The sequence below is a fragment of the Lepidochelys kempii genome, chromosome 11, assembly GCF_965140265.1.
Source record: "Lepidochelys kempii isolate rLepKem1 chromosome 11, rLepKem1.hap2, whole genome shotgun sequence".
NCBI classification, from domain to species: domain Eukaryota; kingdom Metazoa; phylum Chordata; order Testudines; family Cheloniidae; genus Lepidochelys; species Lepidochelys kempii.
In genome coordinates, this window is record NC_133266.1 from 31114520 (window position 1) to 31129979 (window position 15460).

General features: G+C 40.7%; 1 protein-coding gene across 2 annotated transcripts in view; it reads left to right on the forward strand.

The window, feature by feature from the left end:
• The window catches only part of GALNT5 (polypeptide N-acetylgalactosaminyltransferase 5), a 50265-nt gene that overhangs the window by 24208 nt on the left and 10597 nt on the right, over positions 1-15460 (forward strand). The window contains exons 8-10 of one of the 2 annotated variants that reach the window (XR_012154260.1): positions 2993-3073; positions 4214-4375; positions 8418-8667. Coding sequence is in view for 1 of the 2 variants with exons in the window: in XM_073305521.1 (XP_073161622.1) it covers positions 2993-3073; positions 4214-4375; positions 8418-8558 (384 nt within the window). In the remaining variant the exon portion in view is untranslated. Of the gene's footprint in view, positions 1-2992; positions 3074-4213; positions 4376-8417; positions 13869-15460 lie in introns of those variants that run through there. The other variant, XM_073305521.1, reaches the window with a different exon arrangement.

Sequence of the window (15460 nt, forward strand, 5' to 3'; positions counted from 1 at the left end):
GGGCTGTTGGAAACATTTCTAAAAATACAGGCGCATAAAATAGTCCCTCCTGAGGCATCATGGACATGCTACTTCATTAAAAAAATCTGAATGTTAAGAACAAGTGACAGTGATCCCAGGTCACAAAAGTAAGGCACTTTGTTACCATATGTAGTTCTGTCAGCTTCTGAAAGTCTTTCTAGTTTTAACAAGAGCAGTACTCCTGAAAGTAATGGGTCAGATCCTCAGCTGTGCTTGTACGGTGCCTGCTAAGGGCAGGAGCATAAGTAGTGTTACGCCTGTTGGCACTAATGCTGGCTGTGGGGCAGTTCAGCCCCTCCCCCAGTACAGCTTTGATTTACCTTCTAGGCTATTCCAGCAGCCAGGAGCAGACATGGCCATACTCTGCACACCTCAGACATGCCTCCCAGACCACGGGCAGTGCCGGGGTGGTAAAGAGCTGCTCTGCTGGCTATAAACTCCCAGATATTTTTCTACCCCAGGGAGTCAGTGAAGCTGGGCTGAGATTGCTTTACTTTAGCTGCGATGTGAACCATATTTTCCAATACAGTGATCAAATAGTAAAAATATTGGGGAATAGTTTTGTGAATTAAAAGGGCCAAATTTGTATTACTGTGATTTGTGAAGTCATGTGATTTATGAATGATCACTGAGCATTGTGTTCATAAATTCCAAAAGTTTCATATATTTTAAGACAAATAACTATTCACCTGAAAACTACAAAAGTTGGTTATTTGTTATTTTCCTGTTTAAAAACATCCAGTCATCGGACAGAAACAATACCTTGTTGCTTAGATGAGCAGCTGCACAACACAAACAACAAGTACTGATTTCTGAAATAATCATTCAGAAGCTACCAATATGATGAAGAATATTCATCAAAGCTACTTGGAAAATATTTTATGAAGAGCAGATTTACTTACAGAAATCAGGATTAGTTCATAAAAGGTTCAGTAATCTAAAAAGGGAGGAAAGCGGCTACATTTTTAGCTCAACCAGCTATAATTTTCAAATATTGCCATGATTATCTTAATGTACAATAAATATATCTCAATTAGGCCAACTCCTCATCTGTTATAAATCAGTATTGTTCCATTGACTTCCTGATATGTGAACTGAGGGCATTTGGTACCTGGCAGAATTCAGTCCAGTGTAAGCAGTGTTCTAATATAAACTTCAGAACGCATAAATGCCCTTAGAATGCACTCGTCTGGTCATTCAAACAACAGTACAAAAAAGCTTAGTGCAAGCCATAACTTCTCCAGAAGGTCATGCTAACAAGGTATCATGATGATGACTCCCTGGTGTAATGACAATTGTAGAGAAAACAGAGCAAAAAAGAGGCAGAATGAAGAGATACAAGACACCTGAGAGACGTGAGGCCACCTGTACCACAACAAAAACAAAGGAACATCTGGAAAGAGAAAATATTTAGACACTTAAAAAAAATTCTCATTTGCATCTGCACTTTCTAACTAGCTATTCTCTGATAGACAATGTTTTGTCACTCATTCTTTTTCCCCCCCAATCTGATGCAAAAGTTTAAAAAGATAATCGTAAACCTTTTGGCTAAGTTACAATTGAAATTCCTTCTTTCCAAAGTGTCGATATGTACACAACTGCTGCTGACTCCTGTATTACCATAAGTACCAATATACCCTTTCACTGATTGGATCAAGGGCAGCCAACCCTATCTGCGAGGGTTGAAGAGTTATCTTAGTGACATGACACAGATCACATTATATATAATAAAATTAAATATATATAAAAATCTACAAACAGTTTTCCCCTTGGGGAAAGAGAACAAAAGAAGAGAATTCATGACAGATATTAGTCATGTAATTTAATCCCCTGCGGGGAGATGCTCAGATGCAGCAGTGAAGGGTGCAGTATAATAGCCTGAATAGAATAGAAATGTATCCCGCCACTTGTGTCCTAAATCCATCACCAGTCAGAGGTCTGATGACAGCAGGTAGGCTTTTGCCAGCTATTATGTTTTTAGGGGGGGGTAGGGAGGAGCGTTTTGGACCTTCTAGTTAAAGTGTAGCTGCATGACTAGCTCAGAGCAGCTTTTAACTCTGAGTTATCTTTGGGTGGCCAAGATATCTCCAGTTATCTGATCTCCGATTTGATTGGCCAGGCAATCAAATTGTATGCATAAAGTCCATTTAAGAGGATTTTTCTCCTAACCTGCTGCTCATTTGGGTTGGTTAGACTGTGCTGCAGGAATGTGAGGGGATTTATAAATCGCTTTTCAATAACAGTTACAGCATATGAATCAGCAATAGGAAAGTTAGCTGTGCCTAACAAAAACCTTACTCTTGCTGCCTCCCGTGTTCCAGAAAAAGGCTAATGTAAAGCATCTCTTGGCAGACAAAAGAGTTTGAGCAGATATTATGGGCACCACTGACACCAGCAGAGAATATGGCCCATTATCTTTAGTTTGCCTAGATTACTCTATGTTTCTCTTATAGGGAGCATCCAGTAAAAGAGATAATGCTAACCACTTATTTCTGGAATAACTCCCTGTGTAGATAAGCCCTAAAAGATTCCTGAATAGCTATTCCTGGCTAAATCCATGTGTGGATGCTCTTGTCCACACATTGAGTTAATCAGTAACAGTTAATCTGCTTTAAATTCACACCCTATCTTATTCCAGATTAACTTTCATGTAGAGACAGACTCTTATGCTAATCACAACTCCTTGTTATTTTTATGCAATTCAGAATGTAATACTCTTAAATATTAATATATTGGGTGACCTTGGGCAAGTCATTTCCCCGCTCTGTGCCTCAGTTACCCCAACTGTAAAATGGGAAGAATGATACTGACCTCTTTTGCAAAGGTCTTTGAGATCTGCTAATGAAAAGCACTACATAAGAGCTAGGTATTATTATAATTGTTCTGTTTTTGGTGTTCTGTCTCTTGCATTTTTGTGCCTCACTTGATGTTATTCCCTTTTCTGAATTTCCATTTTTAATTTTGTTCCCAGATTGTTAACATAGCCATGGCTAGATGCATTACTGTGGAAAACTCCACTCTGGCCTTTGAGACTTGTAACATTAGCAACAAGGTAAGATGCATTTGGGTTTGTATACTGGATGTCAAATAGTGTCAGTTTTATTGCTTATGCTAAAGAATCTCCCTACCTGCCACCTCAATGACGTGAACTCCATCTTGGAGGTTCATGTAATCCTTACTGCCAGGACACATTGCCAAAAGATGCCATCTGGTAAAACAAGAAATGAGTACTGGGCTATATTTGTAGAGGCAATAGCTAAGCAATGGAGCTTGCACCATTTCATGAAAGCTCCGAGACGCCCAAAACCAAAAAGTCTGCAATTGGCTGAAATGCAACTCAAATGCAAAATTCCATACATGCCCATAGTGGAGAGAAAACTTTAAATACAATAGGCCACTAGTGTACTCTACCACAACAACAAAGCCAGCATGGGAGGGAGGGTGCATGGCAGTTGCTGCAGGAACGGGGGGCTACTTTCCTCTGCTGTCTTTTATAGGAAATGCCTCCTGATGGGTAATACCCCACTGTTTACTAGCCAATATAGACACCAAGGCATCTGCTAGGACTGATCAAGAGTAACTGTCCTAAGGGGGGCAGGGTTGGCCTTTTGTCACTGAGCGCTGTTATGCCATCGAAGAAGTCCAGTCCTGAATCCCCACCATTGCAAGCTGGTGTCGGCTGTAGCAGACAAATCCCCTTTTCAGAATTTGTTTTGGTGTTGTCCCCAATTCTTCATTTCTACAGTCCAGTTTATAAAAGAGATCCTCTCCTCTCCCACCCTCACAACTACCCTGTACTCAGTTTTCCTCTCTGTGGGCCACCAGGAAATGCTTTGCTGAACATAGTTTGAGAATCCCTGTACTAGTACATTGTTAATGCAAACGTTAGAAAGCTTTGAGTTATTGGGCTATGTTCTGATTTCAGCTGATTTGAGACAGACTGTTCTCTAATCAAAGTCAGAAGTAGTCTGGTTACTGAGGTCACTGAGAGCACGATCAGGCCTTAGACCGGAACTTTATTCTGTGAATTTGCTCCGGATTCATACTAATAAAACAGAGTCTGGCATATCTGGAACAATTATACAAAGCCTAGATTTATGTGGTTGGATTAGATGCATAAGATTCAGAAATAAAGGGAAATAGCTCACAAAACCCAAACCGAAATCAGTCTGCTATTGTTTGTCCTCCACAGAACCAGAAGTTCAACTACACTTGGCTGAGACTAATAAAACATGGGGACTTCTGTGTAGCACCAGTAGATGCAAAGAGAACACTGGGCCTGTACCCTTGCGATAACAGAAACAATAGCCTGAAATGGTTGCATAAATCATTGGTGGCCTTTCAACCAGAACTGGTAAGTAGAGCATTTGTAATGATTTCCCCTCCACCACCACCATAGTTACACCTGAAATAAAACTAAACAAAAGGAAAACAATACTTATTGCCAGTGTTGTATGATTTTCATGTGTTTGGCACTGAGAGACTATACCAAATTCATAAAGATAAAAGAGAAACACAAAGACACACATTTAGTTTGTCTCTTTGTGAATTTCTCAATACATATGAGGAAAAAAGAGGTTGACAAAAATCACCTTTTTCCTAAGGCATGCATTACTTCAAATTATTTCAGGCACTCTGATCATTACTCTGCTCATGCCGTTTTCAATCCTCAGGATTATTTTCCTCCAGGTTACACTGAAAGCTAACCAGCTGCCAGTGTGATTTCACTCCCATGGCCCCATTTACCTTTCAGGGTGGTGTATAGCAATGTGCTGCCTTAGCATTGCACCAAGCAAAATGTAACATAGTGAAACTAGCCTGGCACAAACACACAAAATCATTCAAATGACATTTTGTTCTCTTTTTTCCTACCCCTGTGTCCAGCAAAGTCAAAGATTCAGGCTTGTAGATAACTCTAAGCATTAAAGAATTCCATGAATTATTAGAAATGATTTTTCCCCCTCTGAAATGACATGCTTTTAGAGGAGCCTTCCATTTAGGAAACAAAAGTGTAGCTGTTGTGTTACCCGATCGATACTCAATAAGATATTCCATTATTGACTCTCCTTCCATTCATTTCTTTTTAGCCAAACAACAAAAAACCCTCCTCAAACCAAAAAAAAAAAAAAAATCACTCCTTACAAAAGCAAGGATATATTGTAAAAATAAAAGAAAATTGTCAGCCATTTATGAGACCGGATTGCACAGTAGGTACAGTGACAATTTTTGATGGTCAGAAACTGTTCCAGGCTGAACTTCAAGCCTTAAGCTAGATACATTTGGTGCTAGGATACAGAAATCATGTTTCATTTTACAAAGCCACAATACCCAATTCAACACAATTGGGCACAGATGATTGTACCGGCATAGGACTGAACTAGTGACAAGCCTGAAATATACCCTTTAGTTCACTGAAGTAGATCAGATTAGTTTTTAGGAAAGCCCTGGACACTGGAAACATATAGTACCAGCCCTGTGAGGAGAAAGACAGTTGAAAGTTATCACTGTCAGTCCCCCTCCTTCGAAAACAGCCATAGAAACTCACAAGCCAAAAAGACTTGAATGCCTTTTTCCCCCCTCTTCTCAACTCCCCCCAGTGAAATATTATCCTTTCTGGGCCCACTGAAGAACACAAGAACGCCCATACTGGGTCAGACCAAAGGTCCATCTAGCCTAGTATCCTGTCTTCCGACAGTGGCCAATGCCAGGTGCCCCAGAGGGAATGAACAGAACAGGTAAATCACCAAATGATCCATCCCCTGTTGTCCATTCCCAGCTTCTGACAAACAGAGGCTAGGGACTTGTAACTGTATGAAGAAAAACAAAACATCACCCAACATGTTACAATTAATATCTCCCGAATGTGGATGTTTTATTTTATTTTATTTATTTTGTTTTGAATATTAGTGAGGGTGACTATTATTCATTATTTGTACTACTGTGGAATGTAGGGCTCCCAGACATGATGAAGGCTATTTACATTAGGCACTATACATACACAAGAGCCAGCCTATGTCCTGAAGAGCTTTTAATTTAAATAGACAAGAGAGGGTGGAAGAGAAGAAGTATTATTAGTATCTCTATTTACAGGTGGGAAATTGAGGCACAGTGAGATGAAGTTACTTGCTCAATTTTAAGGTTTATTGTATCTATTATTTTTAAAAGTCTTGGAGGAAAAAAAGTTTATATATTGACTACAGTAATTGGATTTGTAACACAGGTTTAAAACGGATATATTTTTGTGTTAGCATAAAATATAAACCCAGAAATTGAGAAGGAGACAGGCTGAGTGATTCTTATTTTGCTGAGCAGTGTGGAAATTGCTTTATTGTTAAGGTTGCAATTGAGTTTCCATTTTAATCCAAATTTGGCCACCACCTAAAATCCACAAAATGTTAATCTCAGAATTAGAAAGGTTAGTTCTGAGGCAAGGTAGAAATTTTCCACAAAAACTGAAATTAATTGAACAAGGAACTCCTGATTTATGACATCCTAACAACAGATAGTCAAAGTTCAAAATGTCTAACTCTTCAACCACTTTGCAGCAAAAGCCAGACACAAAACACACACACACAAAAACAGAAAGATGGAGAGAAATAAGACTTAGTTTTTGACACCAAAACTTTCTAGATTAGATTAAAGTTCAATTTCAAAAGTTGTTACTTTTTACATCTGAAACATCACTGGGGACCTTCTGCACCATTGAGCTTAAAAAGCAAGTGAAAGGACTCTAGAGACATTTAAATAAAAAATAAGTCAGTAGCACATTTCCTTGCAGAAACAGAATTTATACAGTAAATTATACACTGGGGATGTGGGGTAATGGAGGGAAACATCTTCCACCAAAAGCCTTGTAAATGAAGCTAATGAGCACCCTTAGTTCTCCCCTCCTGCAGGTCTGAAGAAGTCCACACAAAAGGGGATTTAATCTTAATCTTCTCCTCTCAAGCCCAGTGTTCAAATCTGGGGCTGTGGTTAGGGTCCATCTCTAAGTAAAAACAAACATGGCTTTTTTTGGTTTACTTCTGTGTGTGTGCGCAATGGAGTCAGCACTGCTCTGGGAATGGGGGACTGTCATAGTGTTTACTCACTGTTGGTGGCACTCCTCCAGGCCCATCCTGGGGATTAGCTCCAGCCAGGTGTTGCACCCTCTTCTGGAAGTGTCTCTCCTATTGTCCTCTCATTCTACAGACCCCTTTCACTCTACGAATCACAGATTCCTCTTTGTGACTTAGCCCTCCAGCCAGATAACTCCATGGTTCCCCCTTCCAAGGTAAATGTAACCAGGTTTTTCCAGGATGCCCAGGCAGTCTGCTGTCCTCTGCTTGGCCTGTGCCATGTCCCCAGTGGTTGGTAGGAGAACCCAGGCCTACCCATTATTCTGGGTTTAGGGTGACCAGACAGCAAGTGTGAAAAATCGGGATGGGGTGGGAGGTAATAGGAGCCTATATAAGAAAAAGCCCCAAATACTGGGACTGTTCCTATGAAATCAGAACATCTGGTCACCCTATCTGGGTTCCATACCAGGGACCCTATACCTGTCACTATGGCCTGCTTTCCCACAGCATTTGTTCCCACTCATCAGGTGTCATAATCCGCATCAGAACAATGGCACGTTCAATGAATTTGTCATACACATACAAAGCCCCATTATTTGTTCAAATAAAATAGTCTGTTGGTGATTTCGCTAATATTTCACCAAGATATATGACTTAAATTATACTATCAAATGTTATACAGAGAAAAGCAATAATGTAAAAATGTCCCTACCGCTGAGGATACTTGTAGTATTGCCATATTGGCAATATGTATAAGTAGATTAAAAAAATGCACACATAAGTGCAGAAGGATCAGAATAAGGCCCCTAATCATTCAAACTCCTCACGATTTCATAATCCAATTTAGCATTCCAGCTCTTGGACTTAATTAACAAATTACCTAACACACTTTTCATCATAGTAAGTGTGCTTTTACTTCATCAGTTGCGAAATACCACAGTATGAAAACCAAAGTCTCCTGCCATATGTTATCCTATATTGCAAATGCCATCTGGAGTTATTTCCTTTGCATGATAATTACTATTCAGACAGCAAGCGAACTAATCCGTTAATTTCCAAAGAATTAAAATCCCATGAAGCACAGAAGATATAATATAGTTGTAGTTCAACAACAGGTGTAAACTTTGGATCCCACCCAAAATTCCCTTGAAGCCTATGAATGAATCATTACATAATGCAGAAATGCAAAAATGGGTGCATCCTAGGGGATCAGAAATCTCCACTGGGGAAAACTGAGTATAATTTCTGAAGCTTTTTTTTTCCAGTTTTTTTCCCTAACTCTAATAACAATTGCTGTACGAGTCATGTTACCTATTGTCATGTGCTGTTTCTCTTTAGATTGATCACATGGTTTTAGAACACCTTCAGCAGCCAACATGTTTGGAAGTGGATCAGTCTCACAAAACCCTGAGGGTTAATGCCTGTGACGCCTCAAATCCTTATCAGAAATGGCAGTTTGGAAATTATTATGCTGACTGAAGAGAACACGATCAAAACAGAAACAGAAAATTCAAATCGTGTGAATTCAAGAATGACGTCTGTGAGATTTGTGACAGCACTTACAAAATTGGACGTTCATTTCTGAATGGTAATTTAAATCCATCATTTTAAATCACCATATTGAGAGATCAAAATATCAAGCAACAGCACATCTGGTTTGATATGGTTTAAAACACACAGGCATGTTTTCCACACGCTGTGGGGCACTAGGGAAAGGTTGAGTGAAAGTTTTTTCAGTAAATGGAAATACTTTCTAAAGTTCCTCATTCCCACCTTAAGCTTCAGAGAGATTAATGCAAGTTACCAGAAATAGTTCCAGGGTTCAACCCCTGTGACTGCAGGAAGCATGTTGTGCTGCTCTTTGGAAGATCCACATTTACTCATTTATTCCTCCACACGCCAACAAAATGAAAGTACCCTAGACCCAGTACCTAAAAATCCAGCCAGGATCACAGGAACCTGCTCCTACCAAATTGGATTCACTGATTCTGAAAGGTAGGTGCCTGGAGCCACTTTTGAAGCTTGGTTTCCCATGACAAAAGCCCGTCTTTAATCACAAAAAGTATAACTCTTTAAGCACTTCTAACCTGGCAGCAGGCAAGGCCCTATAAGTGCTGTATTTGACACAGGCACCTTGAATTTGCTACCTTGGTTTGACCTCCTGCTTCCTGGATGGGCAAGGAGTGGTTAGGCTGCAAAGCAGTGTTCAGTGGGTAGGTGGGATGTGCCTTATCTATCTCTACAGCTAACTCTCTGGGCCAATGCAAGAACAGTATGAATGCAGTAGACTCTAAAGAGACTCTCCATTCAGCCCTTCTCTGCCAGAAAGAAGTGCCTGAGCACAGCACAGAGCCATGAAAAGGGAAAATAAACCAGAGGGTGTGGGAACAGGTGTGGTGATGGGGTGAAGATCCTCAGAAAGGGCCTGCTTAACCTGAAAAAAACAGACCTTGCTTCTCACTACTAGTGAATCCAAGATGGCAGCCACACACTGTTGGGCATGATTTCATGGCTCCTGCATTACAGGTTCCTGGGTTGGCCACATGTTATGCAATAGTACTGTATATGCATTCCACGCAAAGCAAACCAGAAAAGCTTAAATAATGTTAAACTTTTAACACAAGGGGGGCAAAAGCTGAGGAACTCTGATTCTACGTTAATTGCCTGTTCCTTTTTCATGCCACTGTGGAAAAAATGGAATCTTTATTTTTCTTAGAATAGAAAATAATCTGTCATGGAAGCGTTGAATGTTTTTGTACCTAAGACATCTCATTCTGCTCTTCCAGATGAATGAAAATGTGGGCAGTTGTTAAAAGTATGTAATAGCAGATGAGGCTTTTGCTGAATACATTCCTGTTTGTTGAGTATAGACACCGATATATTTTTTGAAATCCATTTTATTGGCTGAACTGTAGCTGATCTGTGATGCTAAGATAGGGCAATTTAGCATCCCATTAGATAGGGTACGCCCTGCGCTTCACTGGAGGAGCCATGCATTGGTGGGAGCAGAGTGGTGGTGACAGCTGTGTACCAGGTGGAAGCACAGGAAAAGGATGTCTCAGGATGGGCAGAATGCAGCATGTGCACTCGCTGACTGCAGGAGGAAGACGTCTCCTAACTGACTTTGCCCACTTGAAGGCCCAGCATTTCAGATGGCATAATAGCTGGTGCTATCTCCTTCTGCTCCCCTCAGCACTAAATAGTTTCTACCTTGCTGCTAGTAGGGAGAGGGGATGGAAGTGACTCCTTGTGTCTGCTCATGCCCTAGTGCAACCATATAGTGGAGGGCAGGAGCTAGCCTTGGTATTATATCGATTAATGATAAAGAGCATGTGATGTTACACTTTGACGGGCAAAGCAGTTGTATAAGAATTGGCTAAAAGTTTGCTTTCTACAAACCAAGCTTGAACCTTTTGGAAAGCGTGGGATTGGTTTACTAATAGAGCACCCCCAGCAGGGCTCTGGAGTTCCTCTCATAGCCTTCCCATCCAACTCCTTCCTGCTGGATCTCTTTGCCTGGCCTACACTAGTACCTATCCGCAGTCCTTCAACTCCCCTTATCGTCTTATAACTACATATTACCTCCTTCAGACAACCACCGGCTATGCTAACCAGTTCAATAGGCATGGCAGGGTTATGAGCCTTTGGACTGGCTAATATCACTAGCAGCAGTAGCTCCTTGCAGACCCTGTGCCCAGCTGAACACGTGGACTCGTGCCCTCCTGAATCCCTTGGACACTTCCCCAAAGCCAGAGCACAGTTGAGCCTTATATTTTGTTATTTTGCTTTGCATTCTCTTCACTGGAAAGCAACCAACGGAACACTCTGATAAAAGTTTCTGTCAGAGAAAGGGTATAATGGTGGCTCTTTGCGTTGATCTGCCCTTTTTGTGTGTATAGAACTCTCCAGATTTGATTTAGAATATTCATAGGAAGGGGAGACAGCGTGTAGGAGCTCCACACGTCCAGGGATAGGAGTTCTGTGCATGAAGAGAGGGTAGAAGATCTGAGTGAAGATCCACCCCTCAGAATTGAAGGCAGAATTGTCCCCTAAGACTACATATCCCATAGTTCCATTTCAGAATTTCCAGATAAGTTTTAAGCCTATGAACCTAGAAGCTGAGACACGTAAGTGCTGACTCTTCTCTCATGAAGAGTTGATTTGGAAGATGGGTTTGCATGTTTACTCTCTTAGATCAAAGTGCTACAGTTGTTGAGTCAGTGGGACATATAGGGCTAGATTCTCCCTTGCGTCTGAACTCCTCCCAACACAGAGGAATTGGGGGAGCTGTTAGGGAGCAAGTTAGAGCCCCTGAATCTGGCCTGATCCTGGCCAGTCTGCAATGATTCAGCTTACATCTCTGACCTAGGATCCCTAAGGGAACCTACACCAGTGGAGGATTTGTTTAGTGCAGCAGAGCTCTGCTCGCCTCCTTATCCACCTCAATACTCCCTCTGTGCTATGGGTGGGAGCCTGACAAAGGAGCCAGCTCTGCCAGCTTTATTGCAGCAGAGAGTTTCCTTAAACCAGGGGAATTCTTCACTGGCTGTTTGCAGCCAGAATCTAGCCCATAATATTAAAAAAAGAGTTTTGACTGAAAAGGGACTGCAGAATTTAGTGCTTCCTGTTCTTGACTTATTCATGTACCTCACATGGAAGATAGGATTAGATGGAGTGCAGTAAAAATGAGAACTCACCTTCACTCTTACAGCTATTTGGAATCAATACACGCAGTTGACAAAACTCAACATACTGAATATCCTTATGAATTAATCCTCATACATTTTTCATACTGTGAAACTTTTTTAAAGATCTTTTATGTCTGTTGTATGGGAAGGGGGGAATCGTACTGGAATAACTGTCATCAGTTAGTGAAAGAACATTTAGTTACTTTTTTGATAGGGTCAAATTCAGCTGCAACATGATATCTACATCCAGGGTATTGTAATGTTTTGCACATGGGACTTTCTTCTCGAGCTTTTTATTATGCCTTTTTCATGTTTTTGTTATGTTTTGTGACAAACTGAAGACTCGTGTAAGTGTGAATGGTCCGTAATAGAAATGTAGTTCTTACACTCTTTGGCCATTGCTTTGTATGTTGAAAAATTGGCTTATCCAAATATGAGCACATTTCTCTACATATATAGGACTGAACTGTCAACTCAGTTCGTATCTTGTTGTTCATGACAGCCAAGCCTTCGCCATCTCCAATATTTACAGGCGGTTACAAAATAACTCGTCTTTTCTCTTTGATTTTTCAAAAGGGCCTCTGTATAATTTTACTTTTCACATCAAGGTGCAACACTGACAGTATCTGACAGGCTAAGCCTGCCAAAATATTGATTTACCTAACAGACTATCACAGTTGGCTTCTATCCTAACTGTCTTCCTGATTTTTTTCCCCTTTCGTAATACAACTAGCCTGCAGTCACTATCAGAAAAATTACACAGATGTTGTTTGTGCCGTCATGTTTTATCAGGAGCATGAATTTCATTAAACTCTGCTTGCTGACATTCAATCATTTGTCACTTAACATGCACCAAATGGTCATATGTCATGGTCACTTCACATTTCCAGTCTTGTCACTGGTACTGTTATTCCTGATTTGTGTAAATGTTCACTTCAGTGTTGGTATCTCTTACTTAACGTCTCTAGCATGTCCCTAGGGACTACTGGTAATAGTACTGTTGCTGTTCTGTTACACAATATTAAGAACCACTCAGATTATACCAATCAGCCTTGTCTGAGAACATTTTTCTGGCATACTCAGTAAATATTCAAAGAAGCCTGCATATGTTTTTCTTGGTTTCATGGAACCACTCACAATTATATTTGTCCAAGAGGGCCTTCTAGAGCCCACGAGACAATGAAGAACACCTTTATCCCTGCTAATCCATTGACATTCCCATGTAAGAGACCAGATTACCATTACCACTTCCAGCATCCTTAGTTCACAGATGCAAATAAAAATCACTTCTAATTAGAAAAATGTGAGACCATTTACTAGAATGAGCCTTACTCCCTTTGGCAAGTCTTCTACAAGCGTCCATATGTTACCAGCTCTTCTGTAGCCATGAGTGGCTCTGACTTGCTTGGCTGGGATATGGACAGATGATTATCATGCTCATCTTTTCAAAAATAAAATAAACAATTTTAACACTTTCCAGTGATGTCATTCACAACCTCACAATACTCTTAAATCAACTTTAGGCCGGCTTTGGGCATGTGAGCTCTGCAAATCAGCCATCCACCAGTGGCCAGAATCTGACCCTTGGTCATTGTCCACTTGCAGCTGAACTGTTTAATTTGTATTACAAATGATGCTCAGTACTTTTTATGTTTTAAGCGATGAATTGTCCTATGTAGGTATCATTCCACATATAACAGCTCTTCCTGAACATAACCCTTTTGTTTTAGTTTCCATTTGTACCTATTCAAAACATTGAGACTATTTCTGACTAAAAGCATTTTTTGTGAATTTTAAATATGTACCCAAGGACACTATGCAGTGTAAATATCTCAATTTTAAAAGAAATTTTAAGAATGGTAGCTTCGTTCATTACTATGTTGATGAGAAAGGGGTAAATGTTTTTAAAATGTGAACAAATGTCTTTTATAAAATGTGATTTATGGGGAGTTTTAACAGTCCATATATGCTGTAAGATAACAGGCCTTTACCACGTCAATTTATCTAAGTAGTCTGGATCCAAAAGGCTGAAGTTGAAAACCTGGTTTGATTTGTATACAAAAAAAGTTAGAAAACATGGAAATAAAGGACTGTACATGAATATCCTGTTCTGGAGTTTCTCTATAATTACTGTGTCACTAGCTCTCCTAAATTCCATGAAATGTTTCCTTCCCGGGGTTACTGTTGGGTAACACTATAGATCAGTGGTGGTCAACCTGCTGGGACCATCAGGGTAATCCGCTGGCAGGCCACAAGACAGTTTGTTTACATTGACCGTCCGCAGGCATGGCTGCCCGCAGCTCCCAGTGGCTGCAGTTCCCTACAGCCCGTGCCACTTCCCACAGCTCCCATTGGCTGGGAATGGCGAACCACAACCACTGGAAGCTGCGGGCAGCTGTGCCTGCGGACGGTCAATGTAAATACTGTCTCGCAGCCAGCCAGCAGATTACCCTGATGGGCCACATGTGGCCCGTGGGCCGCAGGTTGCCCATCACTGCTGTAGATTATTAAAATGTAAAGCACTTTTAAGTCTCCAATTCACTTTGTACCAATTATGCTGTTTATTTGCATTTTGCATTTCACTGAGTTTAGCGTATGCAAATAGACCTTCCTCTATTGAATCTAGTAGTTGTTCCTGGTAATTGTTGCTGACACAGCAGGGAGATGTTGAAATCCAAATTAAAATGTTGCCATTGAAATAGTTAAATTTTAAAAAACATATCCCTCAGTATCAGCTTTTCTAAAACCCTTGAAAAAATCCTCAAGTGTGCTCCAGCATCACATGACAGGGTTCCTCCACTGTGGAAAGGAACCAAGTCTTTGAGATATGTCTGAGCTATGCCAATTAGTTATCTATCATGGGGCCTGATCCTGCACCATTTAAGTGAATGGGAGTTTTGTCATTGGCTTCAATGGGAATAGGATCAGGTCCATAGATCCTTCCATCCTAATAAGTATTCCCTTCCCTTTGTTCTACTCCTGAGATGGTGGATTTCACACACCATCACCTGCTGAAGACTGCCTAAAGTCACAGCTTAGCCTCTAGATGTGCTCACTCCTCCCAAAACTAAGCTTATTTGACCTACAAGTAATAAAAACTAACCCCACCCCATTCCACTCCATTCCACCCAGAAACATGTGTGCCTGTGTATTTACATACACACACTTGCAGAAAATTGCCTGCTTCTCTGAGGTGAATTTGTCCATTTTTTTCTGTGCAGAATATTTTTAGCCATATTGGCCTTTGACAGAAAGAGAATAAATTCCATGACTTTTATTCAAAGGCAAGTGTCAAGGAGATTGAATGGCAAGGTGGGGAATTGTTAAGCTCAAGGGGCTGGATTTCAAAGGCACTTAGGCCTCTAAAGATGTAGGTAGTTGTCTAGTGGGATTTTCAAAACCATCTCAGCAGGTAAGGCACCTAAATCCCATTGACTTCAGTAGGTAGGTACCTAACCTCATTGGATGCTTTTGAAAATCCTATTGTGTGCCTATCTGCATCTTTAGCCTCCTAAATGCCTTTGAAAAGCTGGCCCTTAAGTGATTGGTTTCAAATAAGGCTCAAGCAATTAGAGTACTGATCATCAAAATCACAATGCAGCCAGTGTTTTCCACCCTCCACGCTCATCCTCATCCCAAAATGACTATTTTGATGGTTGTTTGGTGGTCACATTAAATGAATTGGTGATCTTG